The following is a 21,632-nucleotide window of genomic DNA, read 5'->3' on the forward strand; positions in this document are numbered from 1 at the left end:
GAATACTTCTTGCATATTGACCAAATCATTTGCATGTTCCAGTGTAAATGTTGTAACTACTGAAAACTGCCCAGAAAATGAAGTCCAGCAAGGATTCACACAGCTTCCTTGAGGAAAAGATACCACACAAATAGCAGTTCACACAAGGGGAGAAGCATCACACTCCCACTACCGCACAAAATACCTTTATATCATTTGCTTGGGACACAAATAGAGAGATTCTCTAACGACACTATACCATTCTACATAGTGGCCAATTATGTCTTCCTCCTTCTATATTGCCTGATGGCCAACAGCTCAACAGCAGGGTCATTAACATAATCTGCTTAAAAAGTGGCTAAACAGCTCAAACACTGACATAAGAACACGTCATTACTTCTCAGATCTGAAGTCTCCCTGGACATTAATAGCAGCTTATACTTCAGTCTACTGCCTTCACTAGTCTGCAGCCACAGAAGTATAGCACTGTTTGACTTTACTCATGAAATCTAGGTATTTCTCTGTACAAAGCTTTGAAGAAAGTAGCAAGAAGTTTGGTATCATATCACACTAGCATCTAGACTCCATTTCAGTACAAATTTGAGTCAAGTCTGGGGGAGGGAGAGTTCCTACTATGAAAAGTTTCCAGTCAGCTGTCACACCAAAATTATGAGGGCTGGTGGCATAAATTCCCCTTTCTTCACTATAAAGAAACCTGTCAGAGCTTAAATAATAAATAAACCTCCTCCCAAAACCAACCAGCCCACCATCCTTCCACCCTCAGCTGAAGCCTTTCCTGCTAGTGCAAGAAAAAGAAAGCAGAAAACAGATATTCCAGAGTGTTCAACATTTTAGATCTACTGTTAGCTGGGAAGGAGGGAAAGGAAGGCAGAGGAAAGAAAAAAGGGAACTGAAGGCCAGAAACCACAAATATGACAGTATTATATCAAATACCGACCTCCAAATTAGCATGCACATACTTTACTCTTTCAAGTGTCTTAAAGCCAGTAGTGTTGATGGGGTTTGTGTGTGTGTTTGTTTGGGGGTTTTCATGTTTTAATTATAATATTGCTTACAGATAACCTACTGAGTCTCTGCACAGCTAAATACAATTTGGAGTATTCTAATTCCCAAATAAATTCTGTGGGTTATCCTCAGAAGTTGCAGTTCAGTGACTTATTTTGGAATAGTTGATTTTAAAGTAGCAATAAATTGCCAGTAGACACCAAGTTCCTCAGCAAGACAGCATGCAAGTAAAATATTCAGTGTGCTATTACTGAGAGATTTTAAGGTAGCTACACTGTTAATACTGCCTCTAGTATCAGAAATTCAGCTAATTGCCTCATAAACTTGATTCACTGAGATGCTAAAGGTACTAATTGACAAATCCTCATGGTTTTGGATGTTCATTTAACACTTCTCAGATGGCATAAAGCATCATACCAGAACAAAAACAGATACAATACTTTCTTCTCTCCGATTATGGAGTTTTAAAGAAGTTAAAGAACTCTGAAAGTATTGGGATTTTCCTGAACTGATGTTTCTCATTCTTGAATCCAAATACAGACTTGTACTAGATTCTACCTTTCTTCCAGAATGCACAGTGATACCAACAATTATTCTATAACTAGGAGCTATGCCATTCATTAAGTGTCTCAGAATGAGGCACAAAAATACTGAGAAATTGAATCTCCTTATAAAAGAACTAAAATACAAAGCATGAATTGACTATTTTTACATTACATACCATCACATTTTAGTTTAAAACCTAAAGAGATGCTGTCATTAAAGTTCCATGTTTGTTTCCCTGTTTAAAATTCCCAACTTCCCCTCTCATGGTCCAATTACAGTTCTCCTTATAACAAGTTTTATGAAAAAACTCTTATTAAAAGCAATCCTGCTATTCAATTTAAATACAATATAATCCTAAATTTAGCTTCAGACTTTAACCTGCTTGAATACTTAAAGAAAGGTTAAAGGGATTCAGTTTTAATTGAACATATCTGTAGCAACCTGAATCTCAATCTTAGGAGTTTGCAACCCAATTTCTCACCAGAATATTATTAAAGCTCATCTGAATTGAATGACAATCTTCCATTCCTCTAGGCTTTCCAAGTAGGCTACCTTTCCCTTTGGGAATGAATCCTTTGCTATAACCGATTAATATTATGCAGGACAAACAGGTTTTCCACATCAGAGAGAAAAACTTTTTAGGGTTTTTTTTTTTTAACTTCTTATTGCCACATTTCATTACAAGCAGACACAACCACTCTAAGACATTAGTCCTAAATTTCTACTTCATATGATGTATTACATGAAATATTTTAAAGGAAATAGAGTTTAGAAAACCATTCCAGTTTTTAGCTACTGTATTCTGGTATATATATGTATTCTATTCAGCACTTGTCAGGCCACACCTGAAATACTGTGTTCAGTTTTGGCCTCCACTCTTCAAAAAAAGATGTAGACAGGCTGGAGTGGATCCAGAGAAGGGTCATAAAGGAACTACTGGGAAGCATGCCATGTAAGAAAGGAGTTAGAGAACTGCGGTTGTTCAGCCTTGAGAAAAGAAGTCTTAGGGAAGACCTTATCACCACACTCCAATATGTAAACAGTGGCTACAAAGAAGATGGAGACTGCCTTTTTACAAGGAGTCACATGGAAATGACATGGGGTAATAGGTACAAACTAATCCTTGGGAGATTCCAGCTGGACACAAGAGAAAATTTTTCACAGCAAAAACAATTGGCCATTATAAAAATCTCCCCAGCATAGTGGTGGATTTCCCAAAGTTGGACATTTGCGATCTAGACCCTTTCATTCAGCCAAATCTTGCTTTGCCATGAAAGGTTGGACCACATGATCCTTGGGGTCCCTTCTAAAGTGGGATTCTATGATTCTATGATATGTTTACTTCCTCCACCAGCCTGCTAAGTGAATTTGCAAGTTATACACCCTCTTTTTAAAATGCTAGACATTAATGTCATTAAAAGTCTGGTTTTAAAATGGCCATCTATTAAAATACATATTTAAAATAAATGTATTCCAAGTTCAATTACTCAACACCATTGAAGACTTACATCCACCACATAAACCCCATGGGCAACAGGTGGGCTGCAGCAAGTAGAAGAGGGTAAGGACAAGAGTTTTCTGTGTAGTTTACACATATAAAGTATTAAAATATCCTCATCTAGCTGTCTTGCAGTCAGTAGTGATAGCTGAAATCATTATTATTAGCAGTAGATGAACTGTACTCATGATTCATTATTCAGTCGTGAATAAGAGGACATATCTCATTCCCATATTAAAATTCAAGTGCTACAATAACCTATCAATGTTCAGTCCAATAAAAAGACAGGAAGTATTTCCAGAAAAGCTACTCTATCATTCACTAGGTTACCTATATCAAACAGGATCATGGCTGAAAACAGTAGTACACCAACTTTTATGTTTGTCTTCTGCATCAAACCCAAGCTTTTTTAGAAAATAATAGTCTGTGAACTCCAATTATCACAGTGAATAGTGGACACAGACCCCCACTGAGCTCTTAAAACAGAAAGCAAGAATACAGTTTTCTGACAATTATAATAGATGCATTTTACGACTCTGAAAACTGAAGTATAATGTGAATATTTACATGTTTGCTTTTGCTTATTCCATCTATAAGTGTATTGATCTTAGGACTATGGAAAAACAGTATTAAAACAGATTGTTGTAAAACATTGAGAGTAATCTTAATGGATCTGAAGCACACTGCCAAGATAGTTCATTTGTTTCTTTATTAGTGCACATGTATTACAGATGCTGAACTACAGTACTTTAGAAAGCAACACTAGATACTACAACTAATGTCATATGTAAAAAGTCTTAAAATTTAAAGTTACATTTTAAAGTTACACATGCACATACAATTTCAAGTTCATTACTTCCTTAAATACAGAGTTTGTTCTTCCATAGTTTCCTCAAACAAGGGTAAGGTAAGAAAGAAGTAAAACTCAACATTGAACTACTTCTGCTTAAACACAAAGTTAATTACCTCAAATTGGCAATTCATAGTTTTTGTAATATAAATACACTCACTGAACATACACCAGACCAGTATTTCTGCAAAATAAAATTTGGATAAATAACACTGCATAGTTCTGAAGTGCAATTAAATGAACCACATTATTTCACAGAGAAAGTCCCACTTCAGTAAGAGCCAGCAATGGAATTCCTAGTATTCTGATGGACTAATACCTAATCCTAAATAAGGGATAGAGAGTTTGAAGAAAAAAACAGAACTAGATCCCCCACAACCCCAAACAAAAAGGAGAGAGTGAAATCAGTATTGCAGGACTTAAGAGGAAAAATGAATGTCACTTCCATTTAAGAATTTGCAGAACATTATTGCAGTGTAATTAGCCTTCCAAAATAAGGAGTAAATTTACATTTTTGTCTCAAGTTCAGTGAATCATATTCTTGGTTCTCAGTGTAAGCAATGAAATTCCTCCATGTAATCCTGCCACCTTCCTGTTCTACCAACATCCTTCCTTCTTCTCCCCTCAAAAAAAGAGCACAGCATACTCTTTCAGAAGTATTTAGTTTGATTACAGGTTACTATTTTTCCGCAGGACTTTTGTCTACAATCTCATGATGAGTGGTATTTCTTAAAGGCCTTGATCCCTGAACAGCATCAGTAAAAGCAGAAAGCAGACAAAGCAAACTACTCCCCTGTTATTTCTCCCTGGTACAGTCTTATAGAAGCCTAACTGCAGAGCTTCTGGAAGAACCCCAGGTAGTTTAGACAGCCTGAAGTTGCAGTGTGATCAGGCTAGATCCTTTATACAAGTAATTGTCTTGTGGGTATTATATGCATAATACAAGCAACACAACACAATCATGTACATTCTTAGGCTACTGTGATGTGAAATGAAATATTACTAGTTTAAGCTACGACATACATTTTCACTACAAGAATTTCATCACTGCCACAAAATTGTCTTTAAGGCAAGAGGATATTGATCTAAATTATAGTGCAGGAGAGAAGAAATAACCCTAAAAATACTTACTGAAGTCACCAGCGAGAAACACTGCTTCTGCTCCTGGTGCCCACTCTTTGCAATGTATTCCACCATCCGCCAATTGGTTAACTCCAAAGGTTTTGTAACTCTTGGAAAACTTATCAAGGCCACCTTCATTTTCCTCAATGTTCTTCAAGTGGTTATAAAAGAGAGAATACCTGTCAGTGAAAAAATTACATTTGTAGAAAGTTTAGTATCTTACATTAAAAAGTGTAAGAACATTAAAACCAGAAACATTCAGTGAGACACCGTCAGACTGTATCTTCAGACTACAATATCAGATTCACTGTTCCCTACAGAACTAGAGAAACGTAATAAATACCGACCACACAACTTCTCTGCGGTTGCTACGGAGTGCAAATCTGCAATCATCACATTTGTCTGCGTTTTCTCTACTTTGCAGGAACAGTTCACACTAAGACTACAACTCCTGATTGTCAGTCAAGAAATCATAGTATTACTACACAACAGGAGAATTTCACACTCGGAACAGCCTAGTACTTTTTCTTCCATCTTATTAATGCAGGACAAAGACCTCCTAGGAAGAATTGTATAAGCCTGCTACACCTTTCACAGCCAGTTTTAATAGACAATCTCAAGACACTGAAAAGTTTGCAGTATAGCATGTAGGTATGGAGAAACTAACATTAGACTGGCACTCGCAGAAAGCAGCTCCTCATGCAACCTCTTTAGAGAAGCCATCAGCAAGACTGCAGTCACCTGACACTTCAGTGATTTGGAAAACAAAATTACCACTTGATGAAAGTAATTACACAGACCATACCCTACTTATCTCAGTAGGGCCTGAAATGCCTTAAATCTCTCATGTAAAAATTTGCTAGTAAAATTTCTGATGTTTGGCCATGTTTTTCACAAAGAAGTTCCCATCAATTCAAGAAACACATATCAGGTGGACAATATACACAAGAGGGTCAGTTTTGTCTCCTAAGATGTGAGCTACTATGTGAAGAAGCACAGCTAAAAGCTTTAGTTAAGCATTTAATTAATGCTGCCCGTATGGAGTTTTTAAGTAAGACATCCCCAAGGTAAATCAGAAATGAGTTTATGTTCTCCATAAATGGAAAGGAGACTTCCGAAATGTTAAACGCTAATAAGAATCCCATCAAGAACAACCTGCCTGCCTCATTACACTTACTGCACTTTAAAAAAGGAAATAGCTACAGGAAAGAAGTAAAACAGCACTACAGGATAATGACTTTTTAGTAAAATGGAGGCAGTCACCTGCAGTGTCAGAACTTTGACACTGCATTCAAATTTGTTTTAAAGTTATGTTTTAGAATTGGCCCTTTTTTATTAGATCAAAGTATAAGATTAAAATGCCTATTTACTGGTTAAGGTAAAATAACACTACCTATGCGAATTTAGCATACTATGACTACTTTTAAAGTTAATCTCCCAGCAAGTCTTTATTAGGAAGACTGATGCTCACCTTTAAAATCAGCAAGATTTGAAAATGCCCCAGGATACACTATAGCAAATACACTTACAACTTTTTGCCCATCCACCTGCATCATTCCTTTAAAACTTGCTCATGGGTATAGTCCTCAGAAGCACATTACTAACTACTACTGCTCAGTTTCATTTATAGTGCTTGAGGGAAAGTATTTTGTCAGATTTCCAAGTGTAAGTGTATTATATATACACACAAACCCAGATGACTGACTTAAGTTTTAACCAACTGCAATCACAGAAAGATTTATATAAATACAGTTTAAATACAGAAACACTGAGCAAGTCACAAACAGCCCCAAAAGCTCAGTAAATGGTATTTGGTAAAGGCAAAATTACTCCATTCTTGAAAGGTTCTTCGGGGGCGGGGGGGGAAGGGGAAGAAGGGAAGGAAGCTTTTTGATTTGTATAGTTTTCAAATTTTAAGCCTTACTTTAATATATATAGGTTACATCAAACAAGCCGACAGTGGTATCTGCAAATCCATGCTTCTCAGCCATACATAAGCTGTTTCAAAACTGCTGCATGCCACATGCATTATTTTTAACGAGTTCCACTGCAGCTGAAGCAGGAACCCTTCTGTGTACACTGTAGGAAGCTGTTGTAACTCCTGAGAAGATCTAACCGAAGCAATGAGTTTGACTTACTTAAAAGGTGTTTTGGGGTAGGTTATCTACTTAAAATTAATCTTTTTCTCCCTGTACTTTGTACAAATAGATTTTCACAGCTTTAAGAACACCTTTGGCTGGATGCAGCATTTCCCACACTCAGGACAAAATGGTAAAAATCATCCTTAAACACAAGTTAGTCATACAAATCCCTGAAAGATGCAGAGGAAGGAAATGATACATTTATTAACAGAGAAGAACATCAGGTCACAGAAGAGGACTGAAATCTCTGAAGAGAAAAAAAAAAGGATGCGATACAAGGATGCTGGGGATGGACTATTCATCAAGGACTGTAGTGACAGGACAAGGGGTAATGGGTTCAAACTTAAACAGGGGAAGTTTAGATTGGATATAAGGAAGAAATTCTTTAGTATGAGAGGGTGGTGAGGCACTGGAATGGGTTGCCCAGGGAAGTTGTGAATGCTCCATCCTTGGCGGTGTTCAAGGCCAGGTTGGATGAGGCCTTGGGTGACATGGTTTAGTGTGGGGTGTCCCTGCCCATGGCAGGGGGGTTGGAACTAGATGATCTTAAGGTCCTTTCCAACCCTAACTATTCTATGATTCTACGATACATAACCTAGAAGCACACACCTGCCCACTGCTCTTCCTCGATGAGTCCTCCCTAGCACAGGGGAATCAACCCCATTTATCTCATTCCAAAGAAATAAGCGGCAAACAAATGCAGGATTTGAGAGTGAGTTTATGGGGTGGAAGGGATGAAAATGGACTTTCAGAAAGCAATTTTGTGACTTATGTTTTTACGAAAAAAACCACTGATAGTAATAAACAGCTTGTAAGCTCTAGATTCTTGTTATAAAAGCAGTAAGAGTACATCCACTGGTTTCAATTTTTGTCTTTCAGTAATTCGAAGTTTAAGCAAACACTGAGACCATGAAACAAAGATTGTGATAATTAATATGTGAAATTATCATGAGTATTACTGTAAAACAACACAAAACAAACGTACTCTTCTTGCTTACTTCGCAACAGTGGTGAGCAAAACTACATGCTCAATAAAAATCATTTATTGTGGAGGATGGGGAGGTCAAGAAAGAGAGCAGATTAGAGAAGTTGCTCATCAGGAATGTAAAACATTATTACGATAGCTTAGTGACAGAGCAAGTTAGTTCAGGTATTACTGCTGCATTATCATTGCAGAAGTCATGACTTGTTAAACAGCAATGGGTCTCCATAGTTGTTTTTAAATGATAATCTAGAAATCGTTCAGTTTCGGGTTTTTTAACCACCTCCTGAAATTATCAAATATAGAACTGCAGTTTGCGCAAAATTCACAAAAAAGAAACCCCAGCAGCTTCTTAAATGGGTCAATTACTTGTGCTGCAAACTATTCTAAAAATTAATCTCAGGAGATGAAACTCATCCAGACACAGAACAAGGTTACCTGTCATAGAAGGTCTTGTAAAACAGCAGAAGCACAGTTCTGTATCCTGTTGCTGCTTTAAAGGAAAGATTTGAGTGCATGCTCATAATCAGATTTAAGAAACTTAAGGTTGTGCTTTCACAGAAATTTTAGCTTTTATTTCTATGCTGCTGAAGATCATGAAAGACTTTTTTGATCCATCAGACTGAAACTCCAGGATTACACACAAAATCACAGAAAAAACATTTTTGTTCCGAAGATATATATTGTTCACTAATAGCATATAAGTGCTAAAAGAAGAGACAGAGACCTGACATTGTTAAGACTGGAAGTTATGTCATGTTCAGTTACGCATCTATACTTGTATGACATACACATAGTCAGATAGACCCTGGACACATGGGACACTTCAAAAGTGAGACAATCTTGTAAAATTCTGGACATGTGAACAGAGTCAGCAACAGCATCCAGAGCTGCAAGACAAGACAAAAGGCTGATGCCTGCTTTTACACTTTTCAAGTCTTCACTGCTTAATGAGTGACTGCAAAACCTTAACATTTTTCCGCTTCCCTACATTAAAGTTGACACTGAAGAGGATTACAAGGTAAAAACTATGCCCAAGTGTACCTTGACAAGTACAACCATTACCTCTGGGACACAAAAAAGATAAACAGAGCAACAACAGGATCCACATAACATCAGGTACAGGGGTCTCAAGTAACTGGAAAAAGTTGCATATTAAGTCCCTTACCTTGTACATGCAGGTACAACACACATCTGACAAGTGCGGCCAGCAGAAGGGGCTTGCTTTCACTGTATTCCTTACTTCTGGAGTTCTTATGAAAAAGCAAGCTTTTCAATTCAAGTCCCATATCCATTCATCTTACCTTTGTTAACAGACCAATGGATTTTAGAAGTAAAATACTGAAGTTGTTTTCTTCAGACTTACTGGAAAGAAAGACTTCATAGTCTTAAGCCTTTCCCCAAATACACATACACCCAAGGTTCAAACAAGACATTTGGCAACAGAATCGTACTTTTACACCAGCATTTTTTCCACTACTATGTGTTGTGGTTTAAGCCCAGGCCGTAAATCAGAACCACGCAGTCTATTTCCCCCCCACACACACATCTTTCTTCCCCCCGCTCCTGGAGGGACGGGGAAGAGAATCAAAAGAATTTAACTCCCATGGGTTGAGATAAGAACAGTTTAATAGCTAAGGTATAACACAAATCACTACTGCCACCACCAATAATAATAATGATAAAGGAAACAACAAGGGAAGAGAATGCAACTGCTCACTGACCAGTACCTCGCCCCCACCCAGCAGTGATCCAGCCCTTCCGGGTACTCTCAGTTCCATCCTGGGCATGACGTGCTGTGGTATGGAATACCTCTTTGGCTAGTTTGGGTCAGGTGTCCTGTCCCTGCTTCCTCCCGGCTTCCGCTCCTCCCTGGCAGAGCATGAGACTCACAAAGTCCTTGGTCAGGGTAAACATTCTGACCAGCAACTGAAAACATCGGCTTTATCAGTATTATTCCCAGGCCAAAAGTCAAAACCACAGCACTGCACCAGCTACTAAGAAGGAGAAAAAAATGACTGCTACTGCTGAATCCAGGACACTATGTCATTGTGAAATACTGGTAACCATAAACATCATTTGAAACAGGGTCATGACAGGCTTTTCGTATTGTTACATTCATAATTTGTAACACAGCATTGCTTTAAATCCCGTACTTTATATGCAGCTTTGTTTAAAGCTTTATGACAGAAGTGTAGGAATTGGCTGACTTTCCATAGTAGGAGGATTAAAACATCAAACATGAATTAGTATAATGGCTATGCATAAAGTATCTTGCCAATAAAAAAGCCTTCAGAGTGAAGGAGTAGAGGCAGTATGGTCATTAGCCACTTCAAAGGTTTACATTTCAGGCGAGCACTTATTCCTCACACTTCCACCACTAAAAGGCCCTCAAATATTTTGCCTTAAGAATACCTAGAGATCTAAAACCTATACAGTAGAAGGATACAATTATCAGAAAAAGATGTCCTGAAGTCTTTCAGTTCCATGCAAAGCTATACATTTCTTGCCCAAAGAGTATTCTATTTATTTGGTAAACACGATACACAAAACTCTCCTGATGCTGCAGTTCCTATCAACCACTGCCTTCATTCAGCTATTGATAACATTAAAAAAGTCTGAAGCACATGGTAAAATTAGTAGTCTCAGTATGGAGGATAAAAGAAATTTAAACCTCTCCAAAGCCAACTGCCTTAATGAAATAAGACTTTTGGCAGCCTACTAAAGATGTACGATGGTAGGTTAGGATACTGAATTCACATAAAGCCTTCAGGTCTTTTACTCTTCCAAGCAACCAGAGGTATTAACTCTTTCCTGGCCACCTTGTAGAACAACAAAAAGGTATTCTAATATTTTAAACTTAGATTTAACCAGATAAACTTGAGTTTTCTTAAGCATCACAGGAATTTAAACAGAAACTAGTATACCCACAAAGACCTCAGAAGCATGCAAGATACCCTCATTTAATCAGTCTGGTGCTGAACTCCAAAATAGCTGCAAAATTTCAAGACATTTTTATGCCCATTCTCATAGCTCTTTATAAAGTTGTAGTTATTGCAGTTTACAGAACCATCAGCTTGTTTTAAGATCTGTGGTGTCAGCACTGAAATTCTTCATTTTAGTCCCTTTTCTGCTTATGATGCCGATTTCAGGAGCTATTCATCTTTTAGGGTTTTTTTTTTGTCCCCATCAGCTTTTGTGCCATAATTTAGTTCTACAGTATTGGCGCAGTGTTAATGCCAATGGTACTGTCCGCACAAAAGCCGAATTCTGCAGGTATCAAAGGGAAAAGGATGTAAAGAAAAATGCCCCTCATACTTGGTACTCTGTGGCCAAATCCTCCTTCTTTGCAATAAACAAACATTTACAGTAGTTTCAATGTTAAAAATAAAGCCGGAGTCCAAAGAAAATAAAGCTCTCAGCTATACCTATTACATTTCTTTACACTTCTTCCAATGTAGGTGTTGGAAAGACTAAAATATCAACAACAGAAAGGGGAAAATGGTTTGGTTTATCCCTTTCCTTATTTAAACAATGAGCCTTAAGCAAAACTGTTTTAGATTTTGAGATATCACTTATCTACTTATCAGCTTAATCCTGAAGCCTCTTAGGGGAATGGTGCCTCTTACTGCCAGCCTTCCACTGTTCCCTGCCACAGAAGCAGCTGTATCAGCATTACAATAAACAGTGAACAGGCAAGTGAAGAGGCCAAGAGGCCATCAAATCCTGTTTTGTGCCATCACAGACATATCATGAACAATACTATTCTTAAAGTTACTGAGATTTCTGAACTCCATTTTCAAAACTGCTTTGGGTCCCCCTCCAACTTATGACTGGAAAACTGCTACAGAGCTTTGCAATCTTACGATCTTCCCAACATCCCCACACAGCAGCTCTGTTTGAGGGCCAACATATCATCACCCTCTGCTCCAAAATTACGCTGACCCGAAACTCTCCTTCAGCTTTCCAGTTATAGTACTCAGGAGTAAAGAACAGGGCCCTGCTGACTCTCGGGGCATTTTTAGTTGAGGGGTTTTGATTTTAAAGCATTTGTACATCCTGAAAAGAAGAATTTAAACCATTACATCCCTGAAACAGCACTGAGATTGCATGCTGTGTTCAGAGTTGTTGAATGAAGCTCACTGTGACAGTGCAGGAAGCCAGAGGCCAGAGGTGGGGCAGCACAGAAATCATATTCACCAACTGATATGGAGAGATCGTCAAAGCGTTCCCTGTTAAGGCGTAGCTACACTCTATCTTATGATTCCTATGGACAATCAAAAGGGTCAAGAAAAAAAAAAGGAAAAAAATCAAAACAAAGTGTCACAGAATCAGAGAATCACACATTTCTTAGGGCTGGAAGGGACCTCTGGAGATCTAGTCCAATGCCCCCCAAAAAATAACAGTCAGTGTAGATGCACCACGCATTCACCAACTTAATACTGTTTATAGATTACAGGAAATAAACTGTCACAATTTTTAAAAGTTTATTTTCCTACAGTAACATATTATTCAAATAAAGCCACATTTTGAAATTGAGAAGATAAGGAATTGGAAATTGCTGATTTTAATTCTGGTAATCTCTTCTCACATTCCTGCAGTAGACTAACAGCTGGTTTTGAATTATATACCAAGAAAGGCTCAAGAGCTGCAGTTCTCCTGATATCACAAGCAACCCATTCTTTAGAGACGTCCAAAATCTTGCAATGCTATCATCAACTAGCAGTGACAGTTACCCTCTAAGTGTCTACACTGAACATGTAAACACCAACCACTTCTTTAAGAAAGCTCAATAGCTACAGAAAAGGAAGAACTGTTTGAATGTTAAGATGTGATGACACCTTGGTCAAATTTCTGTACTTAAGCAGCCCTTACCACTTTGCATCTAGTCAGTAATGTTCATCTGCAGCAGTGAAATCTGCTCAGAGAACCATGTTATAAAAACAGACTCCTCTGTGGTCTGCCACAACCCTCAGAGTAACTAGGTAAGATTCAACAACCAGTACGCTATGGCATTTCATAGTGTCTGATTACAAATAGGCATTCCTGCCTCCAAATTCGATCTGATATGTCTACACAGAGCCACACAGTCCAGGCTCTCTGGATCAGGAGCACTAGCTTTTTGATCTCCACAGCACAGTCCACTACTTTAACCACCACGCATAAATCTCAGAAGTGGTAACTGCCAACTCATGAAGCACAGCTGTAAGGTCTCTGACAAAGACTGTGCTGTACTCTCACTGAGACTTCCTGGAAAGCCAGGATTGACTACCTTGAGAGAAGTTAATTCTAAGAAAGAACACGTGCAATATCAAACTGGACAATCAATCATCACTAATAATGCCCATTTCTATTCCTTCTGTGACATTTACCACTTCAAAGAAGAATAAAAAAGGAAATGAAAAGATGAAAATATAAATTGAAAATGAGGATACAAGACCTCTAAGCATTTCAAAATAAAGAGCATGAGGCCATTCACAAGTCACCTTTAATACTGCTGCTATCACTTGGAAGATGCAGTTATACTTTCACTGACACCAAAGCCAGTGCAGAGTCCCTGGTCAGATTACAGAGTCCCTGATTTACTCTGAATTACTCTGTAATTAGTTATCCCACTCAGTCAGTCATCATTCAGCTGCTTAAGGGAATGGATTGAAGTAGGATGGATCAAGATTTTCCTAAAGCAAATTTCTACAGTCCAACAAATCAAATGCATTAGACCACTTTGAACTACAATTCTGGGGCAAAAGCAAATTCCTGCTTGCAGTTGTTTCAACTTTTTTTGTCACTAGTGAAAAAAAAATAAATCAAAATAGAAGTCTTGATTTTATTTCATTCTTTTATCTACCTCCCTTTAGTCAGTTTTGATTTGACTATTCAGAGTATTACACAACAGTAAGTAAAGGCTTAGTAAATCTCAAGCAGAACAGCAGATCTAACATATTTTAACTTGTATCACCTTTATAGTTTTAGATGACTGACTTGCACTTTCTGCATAGAGAAGCCCTCTCGCATTCAGGTAATCTTTTTAATATATTAAATAGATTAAGTAACACCAGAACACGTGTAACCTTGAAGTGTTAGAACAATTGCGAGAATTATGCTCTAGGAGTACAAGATAGCAATGGCTGATGTTTACAGGCATCCAGACAGAGATAATCATTTAATCTTGCTTTTTATGCATGTAAAAAGTAAGATGTTACACGTTTCTGATATCATGGTCTTGAGAAGTCTGCCTGGCTAAATCTGAATTTCGCACAGATTCTAGCTACTCTAGTAAGTTTTTCACTACACAAGAACTTTGCCTCTCTCCCAAGTCAGACACAATTAAACACACATTTTCAGCTGGAAACCAAGGATTCTGTGGGTTGTCCAATGATATTAAGTTCCTTTCAGGTGTAATAAAATTAACTGTTATCCAAATAATTTGTGGAAAGTTATTCCAATAAGGCACTAACACAGTTAAACCAATTCTGTTATGACTTGCACTGAAAAAGTGCTTTATTACTAGCTAATAAAAAGACCACCCAGAGAAATTACAAGAATAAGCAAGAAAGGCAAAAACTTCAAAAGCTTTTTCTCTACTATGCAGATAACGAGCAATTCCCAACTCTTTGGATGTTCTATGATTTCAGTATGGAGTTGCAACACATCTCTGCATCTCAAACTAAAAGCAATATCTTATTTTAAGAAATACTTGCTTGGGGACAATGAATGAGTGATCACTTGCTCTGTTACAAGTTGATGATACAGGACAATAACTGGTCATTTTTTTTCAACATAATTTGAATTGCAATGACATGTAAGTCAAGCCCTAACAACAACATGCAGTCTAGTACACAGAGCATGACAAAATAAACCTGGCAGAAAACAAAGGGAAGCTACAGAGCTTTTCTTGACATCCTACCAGCGGTTGCGATTTCTAACAGAGGTACAAAGACCTATGAAGTCTCATAAAGACAAATACCCTTCAGTAGTATTTTAGCAAGAAGATTATTTGCTGACTTAAGCTGTGGCACTGTGCCTTCTGCACAATACAAAGGACTAGAATCAAGCCTCTTCTCTGCTTTAACCACTAGGATAATTTAGTGGCTTTAACCATGAGGATAATTTAGTGGCTTCACCAGCATTTGACAACGGTAATGTTTTCGCCATCATCCTCATAACAAACCACTCAATTCAAAACTAATGCAGAAGTGATCACAAGATGTATCAAATGTAAACTTAATACAATCATTCAGTAATAATTGCTCCACTGACTTATCTAAGCCAACCCCATTTCTAAGACCACCTTTCCCCACAATATTTAGAGGCTCTCTTACACATATCCACATTTGTTCATTTATCAGCCCCTTCAGTTTATTAAAAACACATGGATGCACCTTACAGGGTAAGTGTAATGAATTACTAGTATTTAGAAGGAGCAAGAGGCAATTTCTTTCCATTAGAAGCCTAGCAAACTACTTAGAGACATCAACTGAACCTAGAGAGGAGAAAAAAGCATATACATAACTATTAACATTTGCTACAAGAAAGCCAGCTCTTCCCCCTCTATTGATACAAAGCTATATAGTTACTTCTTTAAAATTAAAAGTTACCCCCAAAAAAACATCCATCCTCAAAATCATTATGATACTGAGCTGTGTTACAGCTTCCTGGAACAGCACAGCTATGGATACTCTATTTGCCAAAGCACTCGAGCTTCCCTGTCGTGAGGGAACAGTCTAATAAAACAGCAATAACAAAATCATGTGAATTCTGAATGTTGTTTGGGTTTTTTTCTCTGTATACAAGTGAGCAAACTTATCAGTAGCATAATTCATTTATGTAGTTTTACATATCTAATACGTATGAGATTTCTGCATTTAATAGTCACTGTCTCCCTATTCCAACCCTTGGGATTCATAGAAACGTAGAATAGTTAGGGTTGGAAAGGACCTTAAGATCATCTAGTTCCAACCCCCCTGCCATGGGCAGGGACACCCCACACTAAACCATGTCACCCAAGGCCTCATCCAACCTGGCCTTGAACACCGCCAAGGATGGAGCATTCACAACTTCCCTGGGCAACCCATTCCAGTGCCTCACCACCCTCTCATACTAAAGAATTTCTTCCTTATATCCAATCTAAACTTCCCCTGTTTAAGTTTGAACCCATTACCCCTTGTCCTGTCACTACAGTCCTTGATGAATAGTCCCTCCCCAGCATCTGTGATTCTGTGATCCAGCCGCAAAATAGTCTAAATTATGCATTAATTGTACACTAAACCCCCACTTTTAGCTACAATAATCTGCTTCTTTATAGTGGTATCTGAAGTAAGTGGAGTTCTTTTTGCATTAACATAACTACAGAGAAAATCCATCATATCTGAGCAGAAAGCTACAGAAATGTAGAGACAGATTTCTTTCTTTAAATCAGTAGACTAAGACTGTGTTAGCTCATGTTTCATATTACACAAGAGAAAATAAACTGAAAGGTCAGTTGAACAGTTACAGCATTGCCCTTTTCCAAGGTAATCAGCAGAGCATGTAGCAAAGACGTGAACACAAGCGTGACTGGAAAGACAGTAACTGATAAAGAGGCTTTTGCTGCCAAAGTATGTGGTACAAAATACCATGCTCTCAGTACCCACAGATGAGTGTGCCATACTGCAGGCCTTACTTCAGTAACTCTGATTTATTACTTTAATTTGAAATTGTGGGATTTTTTTAAAAAACATTCAGGTTTTTATATTACTAAAACACTAGAATATGCAATACTGAACATTAATCACATTCTCAGGTAAGCTAAAGGAACAGTGTTATTAATTTGTTTGTAACGGGGACATGATACAGACAAAAATTCATCCGATTTACCACTGCATGTTTAATTTCAGTACAAAAATCCTTCTTATTATTCAGTACTATTTAACTGGAAGCTGTAGGGCTCCCCCATATTAAAAGCAGTTTATTTTTCCTCTTGGAAGCATGTATTTATTAGTGGAACATTCCAGAAAAAAGTTTCTACTCCTCGTATTAACATATGCTTAAAAGCACCTTAATCTGGAAACAATTCAAACGTTTTATTTACCAGAATTATTTTAATGAAACTGTAAATAACAGTGTATCAATTCCCATTTATTCCATAGCCAACAGACTATCTTTGTGTTAATAGATACCAAGGTCTAATTGGGGAGGAGTCGGTGATTCCTACAGCACTAGTACAAAGTTGGAATCGCAACACAAACAGCAGTAGGTACGCAAGAGGCTTCAGGGGAAAAAAATCACAGCATTCCTTAAAAAGAATTTATAACATGCCTCTTGTTGGTCAAGTGTTGTTACCTCTTGCAGGTCCTCAGTAACTAGAAGTGTCAGTCAGTACCATTTCTAAAGCAATCATTTGCGTGGTTAGAACCAGTCCACAGACCTCCTGTGGGCTGCAAAAGTTCTGGACATCATGACAAGACAGTTTGAACTTCAATAACTATTTAATTTTAGCTGCTTGAAGCTATTTTGAATGTTGTGGATTTTTATTAGCTTGCTACAGCATTAAACATAAACAGTCATCTGTTTCTTTCTAAATGTCTTTTCCCTGCCCATGGCAGCAGGTTGGAACTAGATGATCTTGAGGTCTTTTCCAACCCTAACTATTTTATGATTCTAAATTTTGATTCCAAGTTTGCTGCATCAGTGTGACTTCCATGTTCCTAGTAATGCTGCAAGCATTGTCTACCAAACAGGAAAAAGCTTTGAGGTCAGAAGTCCCTCCTCCGACTATTTCAAACAAAACACCAGATATTCCTCACTACCTTAGCCACTTGACCCACTTTAGCACACACATTGCAGTAAAAATAGTTACATGAATTTTTTTAAAAGAAAACTCTACAACTGCTCTAGCAACAACTTCATCACTAATTTCCATAAGCTTTACTTTACCTCGTTCTCAAATATGTTCCAGAAATCTGTAACATCCTTATTTAATGGATCAGTGACTTGTATATTCCAACAGTTCACTATTTGAAACTTACATTAGATAGTTAAATAAAAATCTTCTCATCTGATAACTATCAAACAAATAAAACCCTCCATTAGTAAGGGCTCTTTCCTTGCCAAACTTTAAATAGATTTAAATGGATAGCCATGTCAAAAGGCTGTTAAAGATGGCTAGGGGAAAGGTACCTACAGCAACACTCAGCTTCCTTCCTACTGCACCAAGTCTTGCTCCTTGTAACAGTTTTTCTGTCCTCTAATGTGACCATACACCTACAGAATCCCACATAATTAAATAACTCTCTAAATCCTGTAAGTTTAACCTCAATTTCAGAATGCACATGTATTCATACACCACCTAAAAAAGATAGTGTGTTTTCCCCACTCTCATGCAGACAAATATACTCCTAATGTAGGTTTCTCCCTGGCCTTTGAGTACTTGTTACCCATTTTAAGATTACCTCCCTGCATTTTACTGTGACAAAGAAAACTTTTTAGTATTCCAAGAAAGAAAAGCATGTGTGAGATTTTTGCACGTAAAGAATAGATAGGTAAACAAGTGTTAAACATGGGACAGGAAGGAAGGTATACTTTTGGTTTTGCTGCTGACCACTATGCCAGTTTGGATCAGTGCTCATTGGTTTGATCAAGTTTTCCATTTAGGCTCAGTAGCTGTATGGGGCTGTTCATACAGACCACACATTCAGCTCAACAAGCATGCTAGGTCTGCTAGCTGGGTTCCCTGTAATGCTGATGAAGACAAGTTGCCCTTTTGGGAAGACAGGTATAAGGAAGAAAACACTACCTCCAGTGACTAGAAAATAAGACCTGGAAGGATTTGGGGGTGAGAGGAGGAACAGCACTGACTACTTTACCTTCTACATTACCACATCAGGTTCAGGCACCTTAGCAGAAACACTATACTGGCTTCACAGCATAAGCCTGTCTAAATTCAGTTCTTAACTGCTTACACTGCAGAAAAGACCAACAAGGAAAGCCAAGCACTCAAACATTTATAAAGTCCACAGTGCAGAGTGTTTATTTAATTTATTTCAACATACTAGAAGTATAATTAAAACTTGTGCACTTAAATGTCCGTAACTAGTCCCACGCAATCACATCTAGTCCCACAGAAGATAAGCAAGCAAAAAGCATATATTCTTGTTGACTGCTGCTGTGAATAGCTGTATGCAGCAGCCCACTTTCTGGCCAAGCAACTTCAAGGTGCAATCTAAAAAGCTGCAATCTAAAAAGCTGCTCTTTTTCCAGACTTCAGTAAGAACAAGTACAAAGATAAGAAATACAAGTTAACTAATTCATATCATCTAAAGGAAAAAAAAAGAGAAGCATAAGCATCAAATTCTCAAAGGTATTATACTAAATATTCAAACCTCTTTAGAAAACAGAAGAGTTCAGATTTTACATAGTCTGGCTATTCTTCCAAAACATTAAGCTACTGTATCTCCTTGACACAATCTTTAATCTGACTGAAACTACATGAATTGCTCCATGACAAAAATTTGTTAAGCACTTAACTGCAGAAAGAGCACTACTCAGCAGTCGCTGGATTCATCCCAACCACATACCCACATTCACATTATTAAAGCTCATAAGTACTTATGACAGAGCTTCCAAGACATCTGCCTTCTGACGGTATTGTAGCTATATTTGATGTTGGCAGGGACAGCCTGATAATCATAGAAGTCACCATTACTTTGCAGCCTCCAAACACAAGTTAAGCCTTTCATCTATAATGAGACTTGCCTCTCACAACATTAGGAAGCTGATGATTAAAGTTTTGAATTTATATTACTAAAAAAAATTGTAAACAAAAGAGAGGCAAGAGTATCAAATAATACTGCATTATTATGCAAGACAAGTCACCTACGATAAATGACTCGACTTATCAAGACAGTGAAGTTTACATCAGAATTTTAAATATCTGAGTGATGAGGTAACTTGGGACACACAAATCCACTTGCAACAATTCAGAGGGTGGGAGAGAAAGAAGAAAAACCCCACAAACTTAAGACTTGGTATTGCCATGGTTAGTCATCCTGATACACATCACACCCAAGCGCAACTGTAGTCTTACTCTTAGGAAGTACTACAGGAAGGCTCCAAAGGCCATGGAATATTAACTCCTAGTATTAGACAAATGTGAAGAAATACAAGATGAACAAGCTGTCTATTGGGTGGAAAAAAAAAACATTTTTGCAATTTCAGATTCATCTTGTCTGATTAAGACTACATGCACCTTATAAAGCAACTACTAAAGTTAGAAAGTCTTCCATACTAAATTTTGACATAAGCTTTATTTACACAGAACCTTTTGTATATAAAATTAGTATTACTAAGCAGTCACTTCAGATGGATAACCTTAAACAGCAAAAAGGTTGATCAGTACACTAATGGACTACGTTGGACAGCATTTCCCTTTTTAGTAATTTTTCACCCTCATTATGACATTCCTATGACTATTTAGTATGCTTTTTCCTCTTTATAGAGGAATTTAAACAATTTACACTGGATGATCTGCTTGAAAAGTTGTATTTTAAAGTACCTATCTTTAAAGTACAAAATACAAAAAGCAGTGCACTATAATCTTGACTAAAAAAATAGAATACGTATACATTTATCTACAAATCTGGGTGCTCATTTTCCTTTCTCCCACCTGAAACACACACAACATAATAGTATCTGTAATTGGAACTAAGCCTAGAAAAACACTACTAGCTCCAATTCTCAGCCTGGAGAGTTGCCAAAGTAAAGCCTACAAACTGAAGCCAAGAAGGACAACAGGTTAGTCCCAAAGCTTCAGTCAGCATAGCCTCCTTATTTGAGGTCAACTTGATATGAACCAGCACAAGGGAATAACAAAGGAGGAAAATTATAAGCCAGCAACTTTAGGTGTTCACATTCTGTCAGGAAATTAACCTCTTCATTTATGAGATATGCATCAAGAATAAAGCTGGTAGTGATTTCTGAGGCATCACGGAAGAAGAAAAAACATTGTTAGGTACACAAAGAATGAACGCATATGGGTTTTGTCACAATGTATTCATTGCATCAGAGTAGCTTGGGTATTTAGTATTCCATAAATAAATCTATAACCCATAAACTGTATATAACACCCCCCAAAATTCCACATTTAACCTTTCCTTCTGAAGAAGAACAACTTGAACTCCTGTTCATCTTCTACAAGGCTACATGTACATTGGCATCTAATGTCAGAAGTCTTTTTCAATTGTCATTTGAATTGGTATAAGATGAGACACCTTAGTGTAAAACACATGCAAGAATTGCCTACTTGGCACCCCTTTTATCAGAAAAGAAAAAATCCCTTAGGACCAGGGCCCCAGACAGGGTACAGAACTTTCATCCCTGTAGTTTGACACCCCAAGAGAACAAAATCATCAACGATCCCAGTCCCAATTCAAAACTGAGCTGGCTCTGAGCAGGAGGCTGGGACACAGACAGAAGCCAGAGATCACATCCAACCAGACCTGTTCTGTGAAT

The 21,632-nt window shown here is 37.6% G+C and overlaps 1 protein-coding gene across 1 annotated transcript in view; it reads right to left on the reverse strand.

Annotated features, from left to right (window-relative positions):
* The window catches only part of GBE1 (1,4-alpha-glucan branching enzyme 1), a 122,934-nt gene that overhangs the window by 84,804 nt on the left and 16,498 nt on the right, over nt 1-21,632 (reverse strand). Inside the window, exon 2 of the mRNA XM_080613102.1 lies at nt 5,031-5,200. Within this exon, the coding sequence (XP_080469228.1) occupies nt 5,031-5,200 (170 nt within the window). The remainder of the gene's footprint in view (nt 1-5,030; nt 5,201-21,632) is intronic.

Source organism: Psittacula echo (assembly GCF_963264785.1).
Source record: "Psittacula echo genome assembly, chromosome: 3".
NCBI classification, from domain to species: domain Eukaryota; kingdom Metazoa; phylum Chordata; class Aves; order Psittaciformes; family Psittacidae; genus Psittacula; species Psittacula echo.